Raw genomic sequence first — 21,528 nt, 5'->3', positions numbered from 1 at the left:
ATTGTTTCCACTCCAGAGCAGTGACACATAAGTAACGTGGAATTAGGATTAACAAGGATTCTTACAGCCTTGGAGAATGTTTTGTTTGTGTGTTTGTTTGGTCTGTATTGCAGTAACAATTCTAGTGCTGTACATGGCAACATACAGTAATTGGGTGATTTTCACACAGAGAAAGCATCTGGACTTTGAAAATCTATGTAGATTTAATCAGCCTTGGGGGTATAAGTTTGCATGTGAGTGCACATAAATGCAAAAGGTGATCTCCTCATCCTAAACTAAATTTAAGTTAGAGGTGTCTGTCATTGTGCTTTTGTGCAGCACTAAGGAAAACCTTATACTGAATATCACAAAATAATGTATGGGTCATGTGGACCCCTAATGCATTGTACCTTTTACATGTACAGTAGTAGTAAAGTCACAAAGACGCCAAGATACTAGAGTGCACAATATGTTGTATATAATATTTCACAGGTTATGGCTGAATGCTGCAGATTTTGAAACAAAAACATTAAAAATATTCATCTGTCAGTGTTTCTGAAAGGCAACAAGAAGGAATTGGTGGTAAAAGCTAAATATAATAGTTTTAAAAAGTGCTTTGAAGTGGTTTTGATCCAGTGTTTTAGGCTCTCTGGATGGCAGCCCTCACTGTCTCCAGGGAGAGGCTGTAATTAAATCTTCAGCTGGGGTTACAGCCTCCCTGTTTAGACTGGATGGCAGAGAACCCAGTGTATTTAATTGTATTGCTATCGAAGTGGCATTGTTCCACGTTCCTTTACCCATTCTCTATCAAAATAATATTATTTAGCTTTGCTTTACAATGGTTCACAACCAAATATGTTCACTGCTGGCCGAACAATGTCTTTGAGGTTAACTCCTTATATATAAACATGGTATCCTAAAAGATAGGCCAGTTGTTTACAGAGTGATTAATGTCAATCTGATTTGATAATGATGGATCGAGAATGTTATTTATGTAGTCCACCATTTTATTTTATTTTTTAAACCAGCTGATTTCCTCCTGTAAACTATTATATAAATCTTAAATCTGACAGTATTAGCAACTCAATGCTCTTAATTGTAACTGGCATAGACATCTTGCCTACGTTGGCCCTTTTACTTCAAATCAAAACATCACAGAAATTAGTGAATCTGTAGTGTGTTCTATATTGCTCAGAAGAAATGTTTTCCATTTAAACGCTTTCTCAGTCCATAAAAGTCTGATTTTCAAAGGGATTGCCTTCGTGTATCACTTATTCCGATTGTGATTAGTTTATACGAGGTGTTTTCACAAGGGCCTTATCGCTCTCCCCGTTCCGAGCACAGGGATGGATGCCCTGTATGACAGATGTCCTTCACTGAGCTGTGAAGCCTCCTGAATTACAGCGCCTCAGAGATGAAACCGTTCAGAATGAGCACAGCAATCCGTGTCAAAATGTCCTGTAAAGTTTTTCCTGGTTCAGACATCACTGTAATCTATAATCCCCTGTGATTTCAGACTCTTGAATTACCTGATGGATTACCAGATGTACTCAAATGTATTGGTACCCATACAGCTCATTGAAATAATGCTTTATTCCTCCTGAAAAGTGATTAAATTAAGCTATTGCATCAATGTATACTTGCATGTCTTTGGTATGTCATAGAATAAAGCAAAGAAGCTGTGAAATGAGATGAATTATTGCTCATTCTACAAAGATATTCTAAAATGGCCAGGACACATTTGTTGGTATCCCATAGAAAAGATAATAAATAATTGGATTATAGTGATATTCCAAACTAATTATTTTCTTTAATTAGTATCACACATCTCCAATCTTGTAATCAGTCATTCAGCCTATTTAAATTGAGGAAAGTAGTCACTGTGCCATTTGGTATCATTGTGTGCACCAAACTGAACATGGACCAGAGAAAGCAAAGGAGAGAGATGTCTGAAAAAATTAGAAAGAAGACCAACTCCAAGCAGCTTGATGTTCCTTTGACAACAGTTGCAAATATTATTAAGAAGTTCATGGTCCATGGAACTGTAGCCAACCTCCCTGGGCACGGCCACGAGTGAACAGAAGGATAGTGCAAATGGCAGAAAAAGAATCAAGGATTCCCAAAGAGATACAAGCTGAGCTCCAAGGTGAAGGTACGTCAGTTTCTGATTGCATCATCTGTCGCTTATTGAGCGAAAGTGTCCTCCATGGAAGAAGACCCAGGAGGACTCAACTTTTGAAAGAAAAACATAAAAAAGCCAGACTGGAATTTACTAAAATGCATATTGACAAGCCACAATCCTTCTGGGAGAATATCTTTTGGACAGATGAGTCAAAACTGGAGCTTTTTGGCAAGTCACATCAACTCTATGTTTGCAGACGAACAAATGAAGCTTTCAAAGAAAAGAACACCATACCCTACAGTGAAACTTGGAGGAGGCTTTGTTGTGTTTTGGGGCTGCTGTGCTGCGCCTGGCACAGGGTGCCTTGAATCTGTGCTGGGCACAATGAAATCTCAAGACTATCAAGGCATTCTGGAGTGAAACGTACTGCCCAGTGTCACAAAGCTCCGTCTCAGTCACAGGTCATGGGTCCTCCAACAGGATAATGACCCAAAACACACAGCTAAAAGCACCCAAGAATGGATAAAAACAAAACATTGGACTGTTCTATCCTATCAAACATCTATGGAAAGAGTTGGAGAAGCACCCATCAAACCTGAGACAGCTGGAGCAGTTTGCTCAGGAAGAGTGGGCCAAACTACCCGTTAACAGGTACAGAAGTCTCATAAAGAGCTACAGAAAATGTTTGATTGCATTGATTGCATCAAAAGGTTGTGCAACAAATATTAGGTTGAGGGTCACATAATTTTTGTCCATGACATTTTCATTTGTTTTAATATTTACAATATTGTGCTGAAAAACAAAATGAAAAGCAAAGTCTGATTTCAATTAAATGTTTTATATATATATATATATATATATATATATATATATATATATATATATATATATATATATATATATATATATATATGGTAGATGCCATACTTTTGTCAGTTTTAAGTTATTTCACAGGAAATTGTGCATTCTTCATTTTTTGTGGAGGGGTACCAACACATTTGAGCACGTCTGTATATGTGCTAAATGACAGTTTTGGTCCTGCCAAAGACCAGCATTGGGGGAAAATGTATTAAAACATAAACAGCTGAGGAATACTGCGGTGAAGAAAATAAATACTGGATTTGTGTCCTTATTAGTGTTGAAATGGAAAAAAATAAAACAGTACCTAGTTTGTTTAGTATGTATTAAAATAAGCAAGCCTATTAAGTATTCCCAACCAGAGCTGGCCTTTGCACTGCAGCTTTGTAACATCTGGATCCCTGAAGATAGAAACTGCTTAGTAGCCGAGAATATTATGCCAGATCAGATTATTAATAGTATGATCATGTCTTTCAATTTATAGGCAGCTTAAAATGCAAATACATGTGTTTATGCTGTTATTTTTGGCTTCTAATACATTATTATTGGGGAGGAAAAAAAACATAGGTTTTTGCTTAAATTAGAATGATTTATTCTCTGATGTAGAATTCTCTCAACACATACAGTATACGCAGTCAGACATTGCAGTGCTAGTTGGCTTATCAACTAGAAAGCTTATCAAGAAGAAACCATATAGCACTGCATGTCCAAAAAAATCTCACTGGCAAAAATCTATGCTGGCAGTAGGATTGTGAAGGAGTAGACTGGCATTTGGAGTGAAATGTTTTCTTCTCTCCTTCATTCAAGGGTCCCCAATTGCTATCCTACCTGTGCTGTCAGAAAGTAAAAGATATATATATATATTTTTTTTTTTTTGTATTTGTTGTGCCCAATACTGTTTTAAAGTTGTGAGTTGTAAAAGTCAGCTGTTTGTGGAAGTGGATGAGTTCAAATCCTCTTCTTCTACAAACCTTCTCATTGTAAGACTATGGCAGCCCAGGGACAGGAAAATACTCCTATCCATGCGTATGCCTAGTCTCTAATTCTGTACGTTAAAGAATTAGTACAGTTTGAACACAGAATCAATGTCTTGGAATGAAAATGAAACTTATCTCCTAATGCCCAGGTTGTTTGCTGGTGAATGCAGAAAAGGATCATTCAGCTTTTGGGTTCATATTTGCAGCTTTTGCAGCTTGAATTACACACCCAGTATAAGGCTTTATTTTGTTTATGGTCTTGGATGATTTAAAATGAACACTGTCCATCTTTGTTTTTCGGCGAAATGGTGGAACGAAACAAAACTAACTGGTGTAAAAATGTTTTGACCTCTGCCTTTGTCAGTGATATTCAACAGTACATTTTGTTATACAGGAAATTTCTAAACAGTTTTTTCTCTGTTTACCCCTCTGCTCCTCTGCAGACAATCACCCTTATGTGTCCTCCCTCGTGTGTGCCTTCTTCCTGGCTCTGACGCCCCTGTGGATCGTCATCTCCTCTAAGCACCCAGCAAGCCGCACACTGCTATACTCAGGCTGGGAGCCTGTGATCACGGCAATGGTCATCAGCAGGTGAGAATATGCTATTGAGATGGATTGAACATCTACGTAGATGTATTTCTTAAGCTATGTATTTCCCCTCAAAGTGTACTGCTTTATACAGAATCATATACTCTTTAGCTTTATTCTTTCATAGTCCCTGACATCAGTGGCTTTGTTTCCATTGAAATCTCAGGAATTATCGTAAATAAAACAAAACTGTGGAATTGGAATGAAAAATAAATCCATACCTGTTATAATTTAGAACATATTTACAGAGAGAAAATGTGTTAGAATGCAGGGTGATGTGTTAGTAGTGTATTGCTTTTGCAAAGCAATTCTGTAGAAAAATATTGTTTAGACTGTTTTCATAAATACCTATTTCTAGCAAATTGATTATCTGGTTTGCACGATGTCATGAGCTAGACAGGGGATATGCATGAAAATTAATTACATCTGTGCACAATGAAGACCATTTTTATTGTGCTTGTCTTTTTCTTTCCTTTTCTCTACTGAACATAATCAGTTGGCTTTTAGTGAATAGTAGGTAAACAGAGTGACTGGAGTGACTTGACATATTTAAATAATTTTCTGGAGTCTAGCCTGTGGCATCTCACAAACCAACTAACTTATTTACTGGAAATAGGTTTTAATGAAAATGGTCTTGCTAATCATTTTCTACAGAATTAATTTGATGCCAAAACACACACGCCCTTAAGGCATTGGTTTCTGTACTTTTATATATCTTTTTCATTTCTGAGATTTCAATGGTAATCCTGTGCCTGTGATATCGAGGACTGTAAAAGATTGGTCTCTAGCCTATTAGTAGACTCATTTGTACCCTATATTGACTGCATCCATGTATTACATGATAGTGTTTCTAGCTTGTGCTTACACTAAGTTGAGTGGGTGGTTGACCCATATCAGTGCTGTAAATGCATCTCTTTCTGTATAAATGTTTACTTTAGCAGATTAACAGCCCCATTGGAAACAACTATAGTTTGTAATTAGTGCTGAGAACCATACATCTGTCTTGGGAATTTCTGTGCCAAGTTCTCTTCCTTTCGTCATCATTTTCATGTTCTCCCACACATGGTTAAAGGCGGGCTTACCTTTTGAAGTGTAACTCGGCTTATCTAAAAGCATTTAACATGCATATACTGCCATCTACTTAGCATATCTACAGTAAGATCTTTACAGTAAAAGTCAGGCAGAAACACTAGGCAGTTGAGCAGTGTGCTTTAAAGCGAGAGTAAGAAGTTTAGTTGTGACTGAAGGTTTTAGGGAAGGATCTCAAAATCGCATGTGTGTAAACTGCACAATATCCGGTGACCTTGAATGTTGCAACCTAGATTTTGGGAACTCCATTTGACCTTTTGTTTTAAAAATCCATATGTAACTTCATTCGTCCCAGAGTAGACCTTTAGATTGTGTCATTTATACCCTTGGCAGAAGCTAAGTATGTTGCTACCATACCTACTATGGAAAGCAATATAAATTCAGCCTAAACATAATACCACTGTATTTCATAGGGTGACTTGCAGAGAGTACCCCTTTCGAAATACACTATCAGAAATCTAAGCATTGGATTTTTTTTTTTTATTCGATTTGAAGTTCAGTTAGTCCAAGCAAATATTATTCTACCATTACATACAGAAGGGATTTAACATTTTTTATATTTGTTGATGATTCAGTGATGCCTTTTGATAAAACCAATTTTTTCCAGTATTGGAGGACTCATTCTTGATAAAACCGTGTCCGATCCTAACCTGGCTGGAATTGTGGTGTATACTCCCGTCATTAATGGTAAGGTTATGAACTTCTTTTCTCTGGGCAGTAGTGTGGTGTAGTGGTTAGGGCTCTGGACTGGAGGGTCGTGGGTTCAATCCCAGGTGGTGGCACTGCTGTTGTACCCTAGAGCAAGGTACTTTACCTAGATAACTCCAGCAAATGCTGTATAAATGGGTAAATTTAAAACATAATGTGATATCTTGTAACAATTGTAAGTCACCCTGGATATGGGTGTCTGCTAAGAAATTGAGTAATAATAATAATAATAACAACATTGGAAATTCAGATAGCCTTGTATAGCAAAGGCTGGATGAACAACTGAAGTAAAAGTCTTCTTGTGTGATCACACTTGCATCTGTTAAAGGAATGAATAATTATTCTTGCCCAGACCAGTGAAACCTCAGACTTCCAGACACAGTGCATTGTCACAGTCGAAAAATTGGGGAGTTATCATAGTCATAATCATGCTCTCAATGATGCACAATTGCTCATCCATTCTCGCAGAGGCCCAGAAACCATGTGAGCTTTAAGAGACAATGAAACATAGACAAATTGCAGACTGTTTTACTTTTTATTTTTAATACAAATTCCCCCAAGAAAGACTCGTGACTACCTCTTTTTTAAGAAAACGCAATGTACAGACGCACATCAAATTGCCTGAAGTTGAGAGAGAATGCTGACTGGCTGGGACTGGCTCCCTGCTGATTCCTAGACCCTCTGACCTAGTTAAGAGACCCCCCCCCCACCAGTGCAATACTGCAGTATGCATGTCTGGAGGCCCTGGGGGCAGTTTGCTTTGCTACGTGGAAGTATGGATGACATTATAATGCCTCAATGAGAAGAAAACAATTGGGAAATTAGGGAACTAATGCCTATAGACCTCAAGTGACTCACTTACTCATCCCTCTGTAAAACTGTACACAGACTGGACTCCTGCTTACCAGAGTTTAGACATGCATATTGTAAAATTGATTATTCTGTGGATTATTCTCTTACTAAGGGCTTTTGACCACTGCAACTAGAAATGGACAGTTAATTTAACGAACATACATTCAGGTCATGTGTTCACTTATTGATTAATATATATCATGAAGATGATGGTGATGATGATAATACAAATACATTGTTTTTATCACTTCATCTTGCAACCTTACAGAAATAACATCAGTGCTGCTTAAAATAAGTTGCGTTCTCCACCTGCCATGCCTCTGCCAATGTTTTTCTATTCTTGGTACTTCACTCTTGAAGTTTTTTTATGTTGCTTTTAAACACACTGATGTTTTGATTGGTAGTGACATTGGTCCAAATTCCTGAGTTGTCTGGTAACCTCAAGTGTAAATGGCTGAGATATTTCAGGGAAAACACTGTTAACAGCCAAACTGTCTCAGTGGCATCGACTGAAACTGGGTGGACTGAGCATATTGGATGGAGATTACAGCATTTTAAAATTATAAACATACAAAAGTTAATTGCATCTTAAATATGTTTTCCTTACTATTTAAGGAGCCCCTTAAAAAGGCAGAGCTGGTTAAGCAGAGTTAAGTAAAATAACCAAAATGTTTTTCTGTCGATCTAGTTAAGATCTCAAACTTGCTGGCATTTTGTTTTGTAAATCTATTCATCTCTTTTCTAGGTATTGGAGGTAATTTGGTAGCAATCCAGTCTAGTCGGATATCTACACACCTGCACTTCCACAGTATGCCTGGGGAGGTGCCAGAGGAAGCCAAGGGCTGCTACTACCCCTGTAGAACGTTTTGTGGGGCAGGTGAGCACTATGGCATTTTCACAAAACCTATTGTATAAGAGCTTTAAAGCCTTATTGACAGACTATTGTTGACCAACACAAGCTGGTGTCTAAATCCCAAGTTAGATATACAACATATGATAAAGACTAAAATTGTCTCTGCACTCTCTTCCAAAATGGGCAGCTTATGTTTTGTGTACCTTGGTAAGATGCAAAATTCCAAAAGTAAGAAGCTTGGTGAGAGCTTTTACCAGTTGCTCTGACTACTAAACAAATGGTGAATTCTCTTCCGTTTTTGTTTTAATTTTATCTTTCTCATTTGGTTAACTTTGGGTGACCAGTGATTATTTCCAGAAACCCTGAGACAGTAACTGTCATTACCACAGTTGAATTGTTGTGTCCATAAGTGCACTTATTACACAAATAGATCCCAGAAGAAGGAAGGCTCAGTTCACCAGAATGTATCCTGTTTTTAAGGCAATTATGTTAATGCGCACTATAGAAGCTGGCATGACAATATTTCCTCCTTTGCAAACTCCAAGGTTCGTATTGGCTCCTCCATAGCTCCCCAGCCAATAAAGATGCCTTAGAAACTTTTTCTAGACAACCCCCTCCTTGATTTTCTGAGGATGCTGGGAGAATGTTTCCACCTGGCCAACAAATGTTTTCCTCTTCAGGAGCCAATCACCGTTCAGCCCAAGTGCTGCTCCTCCTGGTCGTTCCTGGTCATTTGATCTTCCTCTACACCATTCACCTGATGAAGAGTGGCCACACCACGCTCACGCCCATCTTCATGACTGTGTACCTGGCTGCTGCCTTGCTACAGGTAAAAACAGCCAAGTGCACAAACATTCACCTCAGAGATGTAACTATGTAGCTTGCTGAGCTGTCCTGTCACTAATTTCTCCCGTGAGCTAAGTGGAATCCATTAGTAAAGGAGTTACATCCTTTAGATGGGCCAAGTCTAGCTCATTTCCCCCCTCCTTAATTTTCTTTCGGTAGCTCCCATTTTATCATTTAAGAGATAAAAGGAGATAAGAGATATTATGTTATACTATTAAATGTTTTTTATATTTTTTCTTCTGTATTTAACTTCACATCCTACAGTATTATTACTGCCCTGCAGTACTGTTCTGGACCATCTGGTGGAGCTGCCAAATTACTTAGTGGCAGGATTAACAAGCTTGTATTTTGTTGCTTTTAAAGATACCCCAGTGGCTGAAATTACAAGGTAAAGGTGATTATATTACAGTTCTTGGCACTTAGATCTGTCAGTGCAACATTAATATCTGCATATGGAGATCACTTCACATCTCATGGCAAGTAAACATTGATTATTTTGTGCATTGTCTAAAGCAGGGGTTCCCAAACTTTTTTGACCCAGGGACCCCTTTGCCGCCCAGATTTTGGCGAGGACCACCACCTACCAAAGGATGGAGGGGGAGGGGCAGGGGGGTGGTGGGGGTTTGCTGATGGGTGGGGACTGACAGTATTTTCGCCGGAGTGCCAGACCGTATTTACATTTTTTATTTTAATGTTTGTTTCGGGGGGGATATTTTGCTGCTGACCCCTTGTGGGTCACGGACCCCAGTTTGAGAACCTCTGGTCTAAAGCATTACTTCCCAGTATCAAACCACATTGTGTAGAATACAAAGAGGAATTTAGAGAAGAAAAAGTACATGGACATTTACCTTATTTGATATGGGTATCATGTTTATAGCATGGACAGCAGGGACAATGAAACCTGAAACTCCCAAATAAGAGCCCCATTAAACAGTCCTATTAAAGGCTCTTCTTAGAGTTCCAGAATTCACTAGAGTATACAATCACAATGAAAGTACAAATAACATTCCTATATTGTAATTCACTGCATCTCCCTACAGTTTATTTCTTCTAACAACCCCAGTGACCTGGACATGCAAAGATGTGCTACTTTGGGTAGGAAAACAAAAGCGAAGTTGTATATTTTAAATTGCAGAGTGTCACATGGAGATATATATATATATATATATATATATATATATATATATATATATATATATAAAAATCCTCCAATTGCAACGTGGAGTTCATTTGCAGAGGTGTTAAAGTATTTCCATATACAGGCCTGTTTGTCTAAGTTTCAAGAAAGGCACAAGTCAGACTCTCCAACTACTGCCTCCAAAGAAAACACACCCTACACTTAAATACATTTTTTTGGTGTCCACTCAACGCAGCGTGCTCATAAATAGCCGCCTGAGACGACAGAGTTCCCTATTGAGTAGCCTTGTGTATCTAAATAATTTATGCAAGTTTTTTAAGAAGAATAAACAGGGGGTGTGTTTGTCAGTTTAGTGGAAAGGATTAAACTCACTGAGCTCTTTCATGGCCTTGGGTTTCTGTGCAGCTTGTGGAAATTTACAGAGATTTATATTTTCTTTGACTGAAATGTATATCTTAATCCTGCTTTCACATCTTTCTTATCGGTGTTCATGTGCATTGTACAGTGTATTAAATTTGTGTTACTATGTTTCCAGATTAATCCTATATATTTCTGGAAAGTAGTTACTCAATGCTTTTCTTGGTTTTTGCTTTGGGTATTTTGGTGGTATTCCCCTTTAAATAGCTTCATGTCCTTAGGAAAATAGTTATTAATCTGAGTTTCCATTGTGTTTACTTGATAAGAATAATTTGAATTCTAAGACATTTTCTTATCTTTGTGTGAATGTCTTTTTTTATTTGCCCAAAAATAATGTACATTATTTTAAGAATCATTGAAAAGTAAATATGGATATGGATTCAATTTTTATTTTTATTTTTATTTTTATTTTTTTAGAATTTATCCAATGTTGTTTAGTTAGTGCGTGCGTGCATGCGTGCGTGTGTGTGTGTGTGTGTGTGTGCGCGTGCATATATATATTAACTACACGTCTTACTAAAAAGTAGATTTAAATGAGTTAACCAATTAGTCCACAGGGAGAGAGATGAGGTAAGCAGATTGAGAGAGAGCCCGATTTGGATTTTAGCCAGGACACCATAAACTGTCACAAGCAGTAAGGACCTCCACACTGAGATTTGAAAAATACACAAAATAAAGAAAAAATTAAGTGTCCTAGATCTTATAAGACATTTAAAATGCCCTTTAACTCTGGTTGAAGAAAGGTTAAGACTCTTTTTCAGCTTCACGGCATATGTAGGTCTGGAGTTTTATGTTCACGGAGGGTAAAAGGTTTAGAAGAAAATGCTGTAGTTTTGGGTTTAGGCATTTTAAAAACCCTTTAAATTTCAATGCGGCAACAGTAACTTTAAAGAAGCTAAGAAGCCTGAAGTATGAAGAAAGCATTCATAGCCAAGCATTTTAGTTTTCTGTCTTGCTTTGAAATTGAACTTGATCCCCTCAGTTGTTTGGAACTCCCTGGCAGCTCATTTAAAAAAATAACAAAAGCTTAAAGCACAATGAAAGATTGTTTCATATAAAGCCGAATCAAGCATGATTTAAGGTGTATGTATGTATTTACATGTTTTTAAAGAAAAAATAAATGGCAAATGCATGTGCTTGATTATATAGGTTCTCTATTATGGCACTGCATTTTAAGTGCTGTTTTTCTGTTTACATTCACAGCTGTAAGTCATTTCATTAGAACAGAATAAATCTAGGCTTTCAGACTGCTCACACAGTGCACTGAAGACATCAAACAATAGTAAGCTTATTTCTCTGGAGTTTTTCCTTGCTCTTTTAAAATAAAAAGCGATGCTTAGCTAATTGAAGAGAATAGCTGTGTGAATGAGTCTGTCGATTTTCATCATGTTGAATCTTTCTCTAGAAGGTCTTGACACAGGAAGCCATGTGTTTTCATGTTTCATTTCTTGTGCCCCGAGGTCTGGTTGATTCTTGGCAAATCCATGTTAAATATAATGGTTCCTGTTTTTCCCCCCTTTTGTTTATGAACAAAGTCATTCAGAGATGAGTTGTCTGTATTACTTGGACTGGCCTAGCTGTGAAAGAATGATGCTTTTATTTTGTTGATTTAAATTAAAAAATATAATATAGCTGCTAGTCTTAAAACTGTATTTTCTATGCAAGATATTGAATTGGGAAGATTTGTTGGATCTGAGCTGTGTGTGTCAAGATGACTTATGGATGTATACCCCTCTAAAGTGTTAGTCTTCTGCTGGACTACACATTTGTTTATTTTGGCCAATGTCTTGTCTCGTGAAAGGATGTCACCTTAATGTTCTTATTCACTTATAAATGAAGTGTTTTGAGTTTGTAGCTCCTGTCATAGCATGTCACTCTTTAGGTTTGTGACCTAACTGCAGAGTTTGTCTATTTAAGCACTTTAAGTACAGATTTGTACCAGGCCTCATTTATTTTGGAAGACTTCAATAAGGCCTACATTGCTTTTTCCCTTGTTTACATATAAGATGGTTCTTAAAAGTTAAGTTTAAAGTGGATTCAACAGAAAAACAGGAAAAACTCAAATCTGACCCATGGTTAGGACCAGATGGAATCTGCAGAAGATCTTTAAAAAGCAGAATTCCCAAAGAATTCAAATGATATACAAAGTGAAAGTAGTACCATCTGTCACACAACAATAACAAAAGTAATATCAGAATTCCACAAAAAATTATAAAGTAATAAAATTAATCCCTTGAACAGTACAGATTCTACCTCTACCACTTAATACATCCAGGTTCATAGAGGTCATTGGTTGGATAGTTGCATTTCTTTGCTATTATAATCGCATTTCATGTTTTGATTCTGAGATACAGCACTCATGTATTGGACAGCCTCAGTCTGTGGCTTCAAAAAATTACCTTGTGGTACAGAAGTACAATGTCAAATCAATTGGAAAAAAGAAGCACAGCGAAGATGATGCTAGCAAAAAAAAAAAACATCCATCAGAATGCAAGCAATCGTGCTCAATCATTTCCAAGTGATTTCAATAAAGACAGGGATTACTTTTTTGTACCTTCTGTCAGAACACTATTGAACACTGTTGGAAGCAGACGTTGATAGAACACTAGAAATCTCACTGCAATGTATGTTTCTTTATAGAAGAACATTAAATCCAATATATTAATTCATGCAGATTTTCCACAGAAGTTAAGTAAAGCGAATTTGGAAAAAAAATCCATCAGATTACCTCTGGCCCTACTCATGGTATATAATAGTGAAAGGAGGAAGATACGATCACCCCACCCAGAATTGTATATAGAGCAGATTTGATTAATTTACTCTGTGTTGTAGTGGTGAGTTGAGGTGATAAACGATTAATTATTTCACATACGGGAGGGTATTAATAATAATAATGCGGCGAAAAATGTAATGAACAATTCCGAAGAGCATTGTGCTAATGTTGCAAACATACGTAATTCTTCTGTTCAGCTGTTGGTCTCTGTAGTCTCTTTCTCATTCACTGGTCTGGTTCGATAGGATTCAGGTCAGGACTCAGAGCAGAACATAAATGTTTCAGTGAAACCACTAGTAATACGCTTCTAGCACTGTGACATGTGAAATTATCTGGTTGGAAGATGTACGGGCCCCCAGCAACAACTTGTATCTCTACTGGCAGTATGAGAATGATGCAAAACATTACAGTATTTACTGGTGGTGATGCTGCCACAACAAACAATGGCCTTAGTTGAAACCAGAAGGTATAACACAGGGGTATTTCTGTTTCAGGGGTCCACATTTCTTAGTCAAGGTCCAGAGGCAAACTAAACGCGGTTTCTGGTGCTGGTCAATCACAGAGATCTATTTCGGTGGAGCTCTGTAATTGTAACGGGTGAGGATGCACAATTTTCTATTTGTGCACCTGCTAGAAATATGCGTCTTCATTGGAAATAAGCTGTTTCCACGACTGATGTAGGAGTAGGTGAATACAAGCTATGGCACCGTGCCACCCCCTCCCTGGTCGTGTGTATGTACTTTGTTGTATGTTTTGGAGGTGAGGTTGAAATATATCCACACGTCAAATGATCCGCAGTTTTTATTTATAGAGATCAGGAAAACAAACCGAATACCTGTGTTTTTGACAAGTGCAAAGTGAAGCTCTTGCCCCAGTCCAGAACGTCTATAGAGATGCCCGAACTGGGAATGTACCTCAATGCCAGGAGTATAAGGAACAAGATGTTAGACCTAGAAGCCACATTACTTGTGTGACTGATGTTGTAGGAGTGACAGAAACGTGTCTTACAGAAAATGATGGGGATGAATACAAGTTGAAAGGATACACACAGTTTATGAGAGACAGGCATAATCAAAGAGGTGGTGGGGTAGCATTATATGTCAGAAATGACATTGAGGCAGAAGAACTCAAATTAGATTAGTAAAGAAACAATCTTTGTGGGTTAAACTTTTGAATAAAAGATCCGGAGGATTAGTGGTAGGAGTGTGTTACAGACCACCCAACTCTGATAATCAGAAAGATGTTGCATTGTACAGTGTAATCAGGACTGCCTGTAGCAAGGGTGTGGCTGTTATCATGGGGGATTTCAATTTCCCAAACATAGACTGGGAAAGCCCAGTTGGGACTATAGAAGCAGAAATAGAAATGGTTGAGATAGTAAATGACAGCTTTCTAACTCAATTTGTCAGGGAACCAGCACATGCATTGACTTGATCTTTTCAAATGACCAAGATAGAGTCAGAGGGACACTAGTTAGAGAACCAATGGCAAGCTGTGATCACAATATGGTTAACTAAAACAATGATCTACAATATTAGAAAAGCAAACCTTGAAGGTATGAGTTTGTAGCTCCTGTCGCACTTAGAAGAGTTAGACTGCAGCACACTGGATGATGATGATGATGATTATTATTATTATTATTATTATTATTATTATTATTATATTTATTTATTTATTGGCAGACGCCCTTATCCAGGGCGACTTACAACATAAGTGCAATACAAAGTGCAAAAATATAGTTAAGTAAAGGCATCAATCATTACAAATTCAATTTACATAAAACATAGCAATTCAAAATATAATACATTTTACAACTTTCAATTTACACAGGCAAGTACAGTAAGTGAGGTCATACATTCTGGACAGTAAAAGCTAAGTGCTGTCAAGATGTAGGGTCACAGTCAAGGGCTACAGGAAAGGGAGCAAGGAGGAAAACAATCAAAAACGCAAGAAGCATAATAAAACTCTGTGAAGTGCTATCTAACAGGGATTAAAAGGACTAATATTATAAGTACTGTCTGAAAAGATGTCTTGAGTAAGCGCCAGAAGGAGGTCAAGGACTCTGCCGTTTTGACTTTGGTGGGCAGGTCATTCCACCATTTAGGGGCCAGGGATGAGAAGGAGCGGCTCTGGAGGAAGGAGAGTGGAGAGGAGGTAGCGTTAGTCTTCTGGCACTGGAAGACCACAGTGGTCTGGAGGGGATGTATGGAGAGACGAGTGTCTGAAGGTAGCTCGGTGCAGTGTGGTCGAGACAGCAGTAGGTGAGGGTCAATGTCTTGAACTGAATGTGTTGCATGTATGAAATGGGGCAGAGAGAATATCAGACGAGCCGCAGAGTTCTGGATGAGCTGGAGTGGCTGGGTAGTAGTTGCAGGCAGGCCGGCCAGGAGGGAGTTGCAGTAGTCCAGGCGGGAGAGGACCAGTGACTGGACGAGCAGCTGCGTCGAGTAGTCGGTGAGGAAGGGACGGATTCGGCATATGTTGCTCAGGAAGAATCTACAGGTGCGTGTCAGTGTGGTGATGTGCTAGGTATAGGAGAGTGCAGGATCAAGGGTGACTCCAAGATTTTTAGCTGAAGAAGAAGAAGAAGAGAGTGTGGTGGATTCCAAGGGGATCGAGATGGAGAGGTCAGTGGAAGGTGAGGAAGAGTGGGGGAAAAACAGAAGATTTGGAGAGGTTGAGCTTGAGGTGGTGCGAGTGCATCCAGGCGGAGAAAGCAGACAAACAGGAAGAGATGCGAGGGGTCAGAAGTGGGAAAAGACAGGAAGATCTGGGCATCATCAGCATAAAAATGGTAGGAGAAACCATGGGATGCGATGAGGGGGCCCAGGGATCGAGTGTAGAGAGAGAACAGCAGGGGGCCCAGGACGGAGCCTTGGGGAACACCTGTGAGGAGAGGTTGGGGGGTGGATGAGGAACCTCGCCATGTCACTTGGTAGGAGGAGAACCAGGTGAGAGCAGTCCCAGAGATTCCAAGGTCAGCGAGGCAGGAGAGGAGGATGGAGTGATCAACAGTGTCAAATGCTGTGGAGAGGTCAAGGAGGATGAGGACTGAGGAGAGGGAGGCCGCCTGAGCACAGCTGAGGGAGTCAGTGACTGCCAGGAGAGCCGTCTCAGTGGAGTGAGCTGTGCAGAAGCTGGATTGCAGAGGATCAAGGAGTGGATACAGATTCAGTTGAAAATTGATGATTATATTTTAAGAATATGCTACTTGAGGCTCAGAAGAAATTTGTACTAAAACTTAGCAAATTGAGGACCAAAAAACATTGGCTAAAATGGTTTAATAGAAGTATGCAAAACAATATAAAGAGAGAAAAAGCTGTATAGCGCATACAAAAGGGATAAACACGAAACAAAATACAAAGAATATATTGAACTGCAAAGAGATCTTAAGAAAGGGATCAAGAAAGTAAAGAGGGAAATGGAAAGAAACATAGCTCTTGGAGCTAAAACTAATACAAAGAGCTTTTTTCAATACTACAACAGCAAGAGGTCAATAAAGGAGGAAGTGAAACAGATAAAGGGCAAACATTTTAATATCTTGGAAAAATAACAAGATGTGGCAAATGATCTAAATGAGTTTTTCCAAAAGAAAAAAATGATAACATGCCACAGGTTAACAACCAGTCCAGTCAAACCCTAAGAGAGATCATGATAAATGAGGAGGAGGTACTAAATGGACTAGCAGAATTAAAAAAAACCTGGGCCAGATGGTATATTTCCAACAGTACCTAAAGAAATTAGGGAAATTATTTATGGGCCACTAACTAAAATATTCCAAATGACACTTAGAACAGGGGATGTGCCAACTGACTGGAAGAAGGCAAATGTCATACCAATCCACAAGAAAGGGGACAAAACTGAGCCAGGAAATTACAGACCAATCAGTCTCGCCTGCATCACCTATTAAATGTTGGAAAAAAGTATTAGACAGACAATAGAGGAGCATCTTAATGAAAACCATATTCTTGGAGATAGTCAACATGGGTTTAGACAAGACGGATTATGTCTAGTTTACTAATTTATTCAAATTTTTTGAATATGCAACTGCAGCTGTAGATCATGTGAAAGCATATGATATGATATACTTAGATTTCCAAAAAGCTCTTGATAAGGTTCCACACCAAAGACTGATCCTCAAATTGGAAGCTGTAGGCATTCAGGGTAATGTAAGTAGATGGATTATGAACTGGTTGATGTATAGGAAACAGAGGGTGTCGATTTAGAAGAGTCACTTCTAACTGGAGTGGGGTTGTTAGTGGAGTTCCACAGGGATCAGTATTAGGGCCTTTGCTTTTTCTTATCTATATTAATGATCTGGACTCTGGGATAGTTAGCAAACTTGTCAAATCTGCAGATGATACTAAAATAGGTGGCTCAGCAGACACAATCTCGGCAGCACAGGTTATTCAAAGGGACTTAGATAATATTCAGTTGTGGGCCGAAACCTGGCATATGAAATGTAATGTAAGGTATTACATGCAGGTAACAAAAATGTCCACTATAATTACACTATAGGAGGAATAGAACTAGATGAAGTAATACATGAGAAAGACCAGAATTGTGGTCTATGTGGACTCCTCATCCAAACATTGTGGGGAAGCAATAAAAAAGTCAAACAGAATGCTAGGGTATATTGTCAAAAGTGTCGAATTTAGAACAAGGGAAGTAATGTTCAGACTGTACAATGCACTAGTTAAAGCTCATCTGGATACTGTGTACAATTCTGGGCTCCACACTTCAAGACAGATATCGCTGCTCTAGAGGCAGTTCAGAGGTGAACAACCAGACTTATTCCAGGTTTGAAGGGAATGTCCTACTGAGAGACTGAGGAACTGAACCTTTTCACCCTAAAAACAGAGGAGACTGCGTGGGGACTTGATTCTAGTCTTCAAAATCATGAAAGGCTTCGACCACATCAAACCAGAGGAGCTTTTCCAGATCAGCAGGGACACATGGACCTGGGGACACAAATGGAAATTGGGGTTTTAAGGCATTCACGATGGAAAATGGGAGACATTTCTTCACACAGAGAGTTGTCACAATCTGGAAAAAACTACCCAGCAATCTGGTTGAAGCTGAAAATTTGGACTGGATAGTATCCTTGGATCACTTAGTTATTAATGGACACCAAACGAGCACGATGGATCGAATGACCTCCTCTCGATTGTAAACTTTCTTATGTTCTTATGAATCTGCGAACAATCAACTAACTAACTAATGGGAATACGAGCTCTATATAGGACATCGCATATTAATATGTAACATCCTATTGGCTAATAACCAGGAAGGCCTGCTACTAGGTTCCACACAGTAACAATCACTGAATGCAACAAACCTCTGTAACACAAACAAAACAAAAAACATTCAAAAGCATCTGGTGGTCCGTATTTGGACCACGGTCTGCCTATTGACTACCCCTTGTATAACATAATAATATTAAATGCATACAAAGTAGAAGAGGTAGAAAGGATTTTATATGGTTTTGTGGGCTGATCATTTGAAAATCCTTCACTTTTAAATCATTGAATGACTAGGTTGTTGAATCCACTTTTGAATGGTCTTCTTACAGCTTCTGTCAGGTGGTGAATGGGAATGCTTTTCTTTGTAGAATGTTCAGCCTGGTGGAACCCTGTGAGATTTTGAAATTCCACAGTTAATTTCCAAGATAGTCTTTGGAAATAAAAGAGGCACTTATGCACAGTGTTCCCAAACCTTAGCATTCAGGACTCTACAGCCTTGTTCACACTGGCAGTTTGAAGTGACTCTAATCCGATTTATGTCTCATATCTGACTCAAATCCGAACCACTTGAATGTGGAATGATATGTGGCTTATACCTGTTCAAGCTGCACAAAGTAAATCGGATTCAAGTCAGATATGAGTCATAAATTGGATTTGAGTTGCATCAAACTGCCAGTGTGAACAAGGCTGAAAAAATAGCTAGAGAAAGGAGGGGGAGGAATTATAATTAAGAAACAAGCTAGGGTTTGTTGAGTGTTAAAGCTCCACACACTTTCCAGCCAATAATGATGTATGGTTTCTGAATTTCACATCAGGATTCTGAGAACTGCATCAGCATTCTTGTGAAATTCTGGCCAGACTCGCACGGAATCTCCCTTGTAGGACTAATTGGCAGTAAAACTGTATTTTTTTTATTTTTGCCCAAAACGCAGAAAATGTGTTCGATTGTTTCTGATTATGTGAAATGATTCAGTTATATTGAACAGTAATGAAGAGTGCAAAATATTATCGGTGAACACTGCTTTTTGGAGAAAGTATTTTGCCTGTTCACAGTATTTTTACAGTTTCAACTGGATTACATGGTATAAATAAATACATTGGGTTGACTCAAGCAAATGTAATAACTTTGTACCAACATTTTGTTGTTGTTTTGCTTTGTAATCACAGAGTACAGGTGGGGATGCCTTGTAGCAAACCAATTTTAGTATTCCATAAGCATATGCATCCACTTCCTCCACACAGAAAACATCAATATTCTTGCAAAAGGAAATAGAAAAGAGCTCAATGTCAAGTGCATTGATAGTCTGTGCTGCATCAAGAGGTTTATCAGGAAAATATTTTCGGCATCCTGTTAACTTTGCGCATGTTACAGTAAAAATCCAAATTAACTCTAGGAGAGTCTAATGCTTGTATTATGGAAAGTTTACTGTGTTCCTCAATACTTAAAAACTCTTGTATCCATCATAGATTTTAGGCAAAGTTATGATTGAATAATAACTTAATTGAATAAAGATGCAGTTTTCTTTTTGTTTGTATACAGAACAAAAATCTACCAGGTTTTATTTAGAACATGTTAAGTAGATTTCAGACTGCTTTTTTGCCAGTTGCTTGGTTTGTGCTTAGTATTCTCCCCACCACTCCCCCTACATCTAATAAAGATGAATTATAAAAATTGGGAAAATTACATCAACGTAAGATTAAAAAGCTAAAGCGGATATGCTCCTCTAAGCTCACAGATTATTCTCTGACAGCTGACCCATTTCTGTTTTTGCATGTTTAATGACAGGGAATCATGTATGTATTGGGACAGCACAGATAATCCAAGTAGAAATAGAAATCTCTGTCAAATGATTGCAAATCCTCCAGAGGTGGGGAAATAGATATACTCCCTGCTAGGGTTCGCAGTGCCCCGGGTTTGCTGGCTCCGGCTCCGGAGTGGCTCCAGAGGTTCAGCTCCAGCTCCAGGCTGGCTCCAGCTCCGGTGCAGCTCCACACTGCTTCCCCAGCTGCTTTTATCCAGCTCCAGCTCCAGCTCCAGAGCCACAAAAAACAGTGCAAACTAGGATATGATCATTATTTGTAATGTTTCCTTTTTTTCTTCTTGTATATAAATAACTGTTTAACAAAACCAAAATATTAATAACAAACATTTAGCCATTCTAACATGAAAATTGTAAAGATGTCTGTGGCAATTAGGGTTGCCAGTCGGCCAGTATTTTACTGGACTATCTGGTATATGTACAGTACTTGGCCAACAGAGTGTGGACACCCCTTCTAATTAGTGGATTTGGCTATTTCAGCCACACCCATTGCTGACAGGTGTATACAGTGGCTCTCAAAAGTATTCACCCCCTTGGACTTTTCCACGTTTCATTGTGTTACAACATGAAATCAGAATGGATTTAATCAGGATTTTTTGCCATTGATCAACAACAGAAAATGTCCATAATGTCAAAGTGAAAAATATAATCTGCAAATTGTCTAAATTAATTACAATTACAAAACAAAATAATTGAATGCATAAGTAATCACCTCCTTCAGTAAATATTTGGCCAAACTGCCTCTGGAAGAAGCATCAGCACAATAACTGTTTGTCGGGAGCGTCATGACATGGGTTTCCATGGCCGAGCAGCCACACAAGCCTAAGATCACCATGCGCAATGCCAAGCGTTGGCAAGAGTGGTGTAAAGCTTGCCGCCATTGGCCTCTGGAGTGGAAATGCGATCTCTGGAGTGATAGAGCTCAGACCTCAACCCCATCAGACACCTTTGGGATGAATTGGAACGCCAACTGTGAGCCGTCCCTGATCGCCCAACATCAGTGCCCGACCTCACTAATGCTCTTGTGGCTGAATGGAAGCAAATCCTCTCAACAATGTTCCAACATCTAGTGGAAAGAGTGGAGGCTGTTATTGAATGAAAGGAGGGACTCCATTTTAATGATTTTGGAATGAGATGTTTGACGAGCAGGTGTCCACATACCTTTGGCTATGTAGTGTATGTACTGTGACCCCCCTGTCCAGTATTTTTGGAAGATGTCCGGTTATCTTAAGTACTGTAATCTAGTGGATATGTCGTTAAAAATG

At 38.7% G+C, this 21,528-nt stretch overlaps 1 protein-coding gene across 2 annotated transcripts in view; it reads left to right on the top strand.

The window, feature by feature from the left end:
• The window catches only part of slc41a2b (solute carrier family 41 member 2b), a 37,258-nt gene that overhangs the window by 10,904 nt on the left and 4,826 nt on the right, over positions 1-21,528 (top strand). For both annotated transcript variants that reach the window (XM_066705252.1, XM_066705254.1), the window contains 4 exons: positions 4,380-4,527; positions 6,221-6,300; positions 7,919-8,050; positions 8,707-8,855. In XM_066705252.1, the coding sequence (XP_066561349.1) occupies positions 4,380-4,527; positions 6,221-6,300; positions 7,919-8,050; positions 8,707-8,855 (509 nt within the window). The remainder of the gene's footprint in view (positions 1-4,379; positions 4,528-6,220; positions 6,301-7,918; positions 8,051-8,706; positions 8,856-21,528) is intronic.

Source organism: Amia ocellicauda, chromosome 5 (genome assembly GCF_036373705.1).
Source record: "Amia ocellicauda isolate fAmiCal2 chromosome 5, fAmiCal2.hap1, whole genome shotgun sequence".
Taxonomy (NCBI): domain Eukaryota; kingdom Metazoa; phylum Chordata; class Actinopteri; order Amiiformes; family Amiidae; genus Amia; species Amia ocellicauda.
The sequence above is the reverse complement of the archived record's forward strand: the minus strand, read 5'-3'. Positions and strand labels throughout refer to the sequence as shown.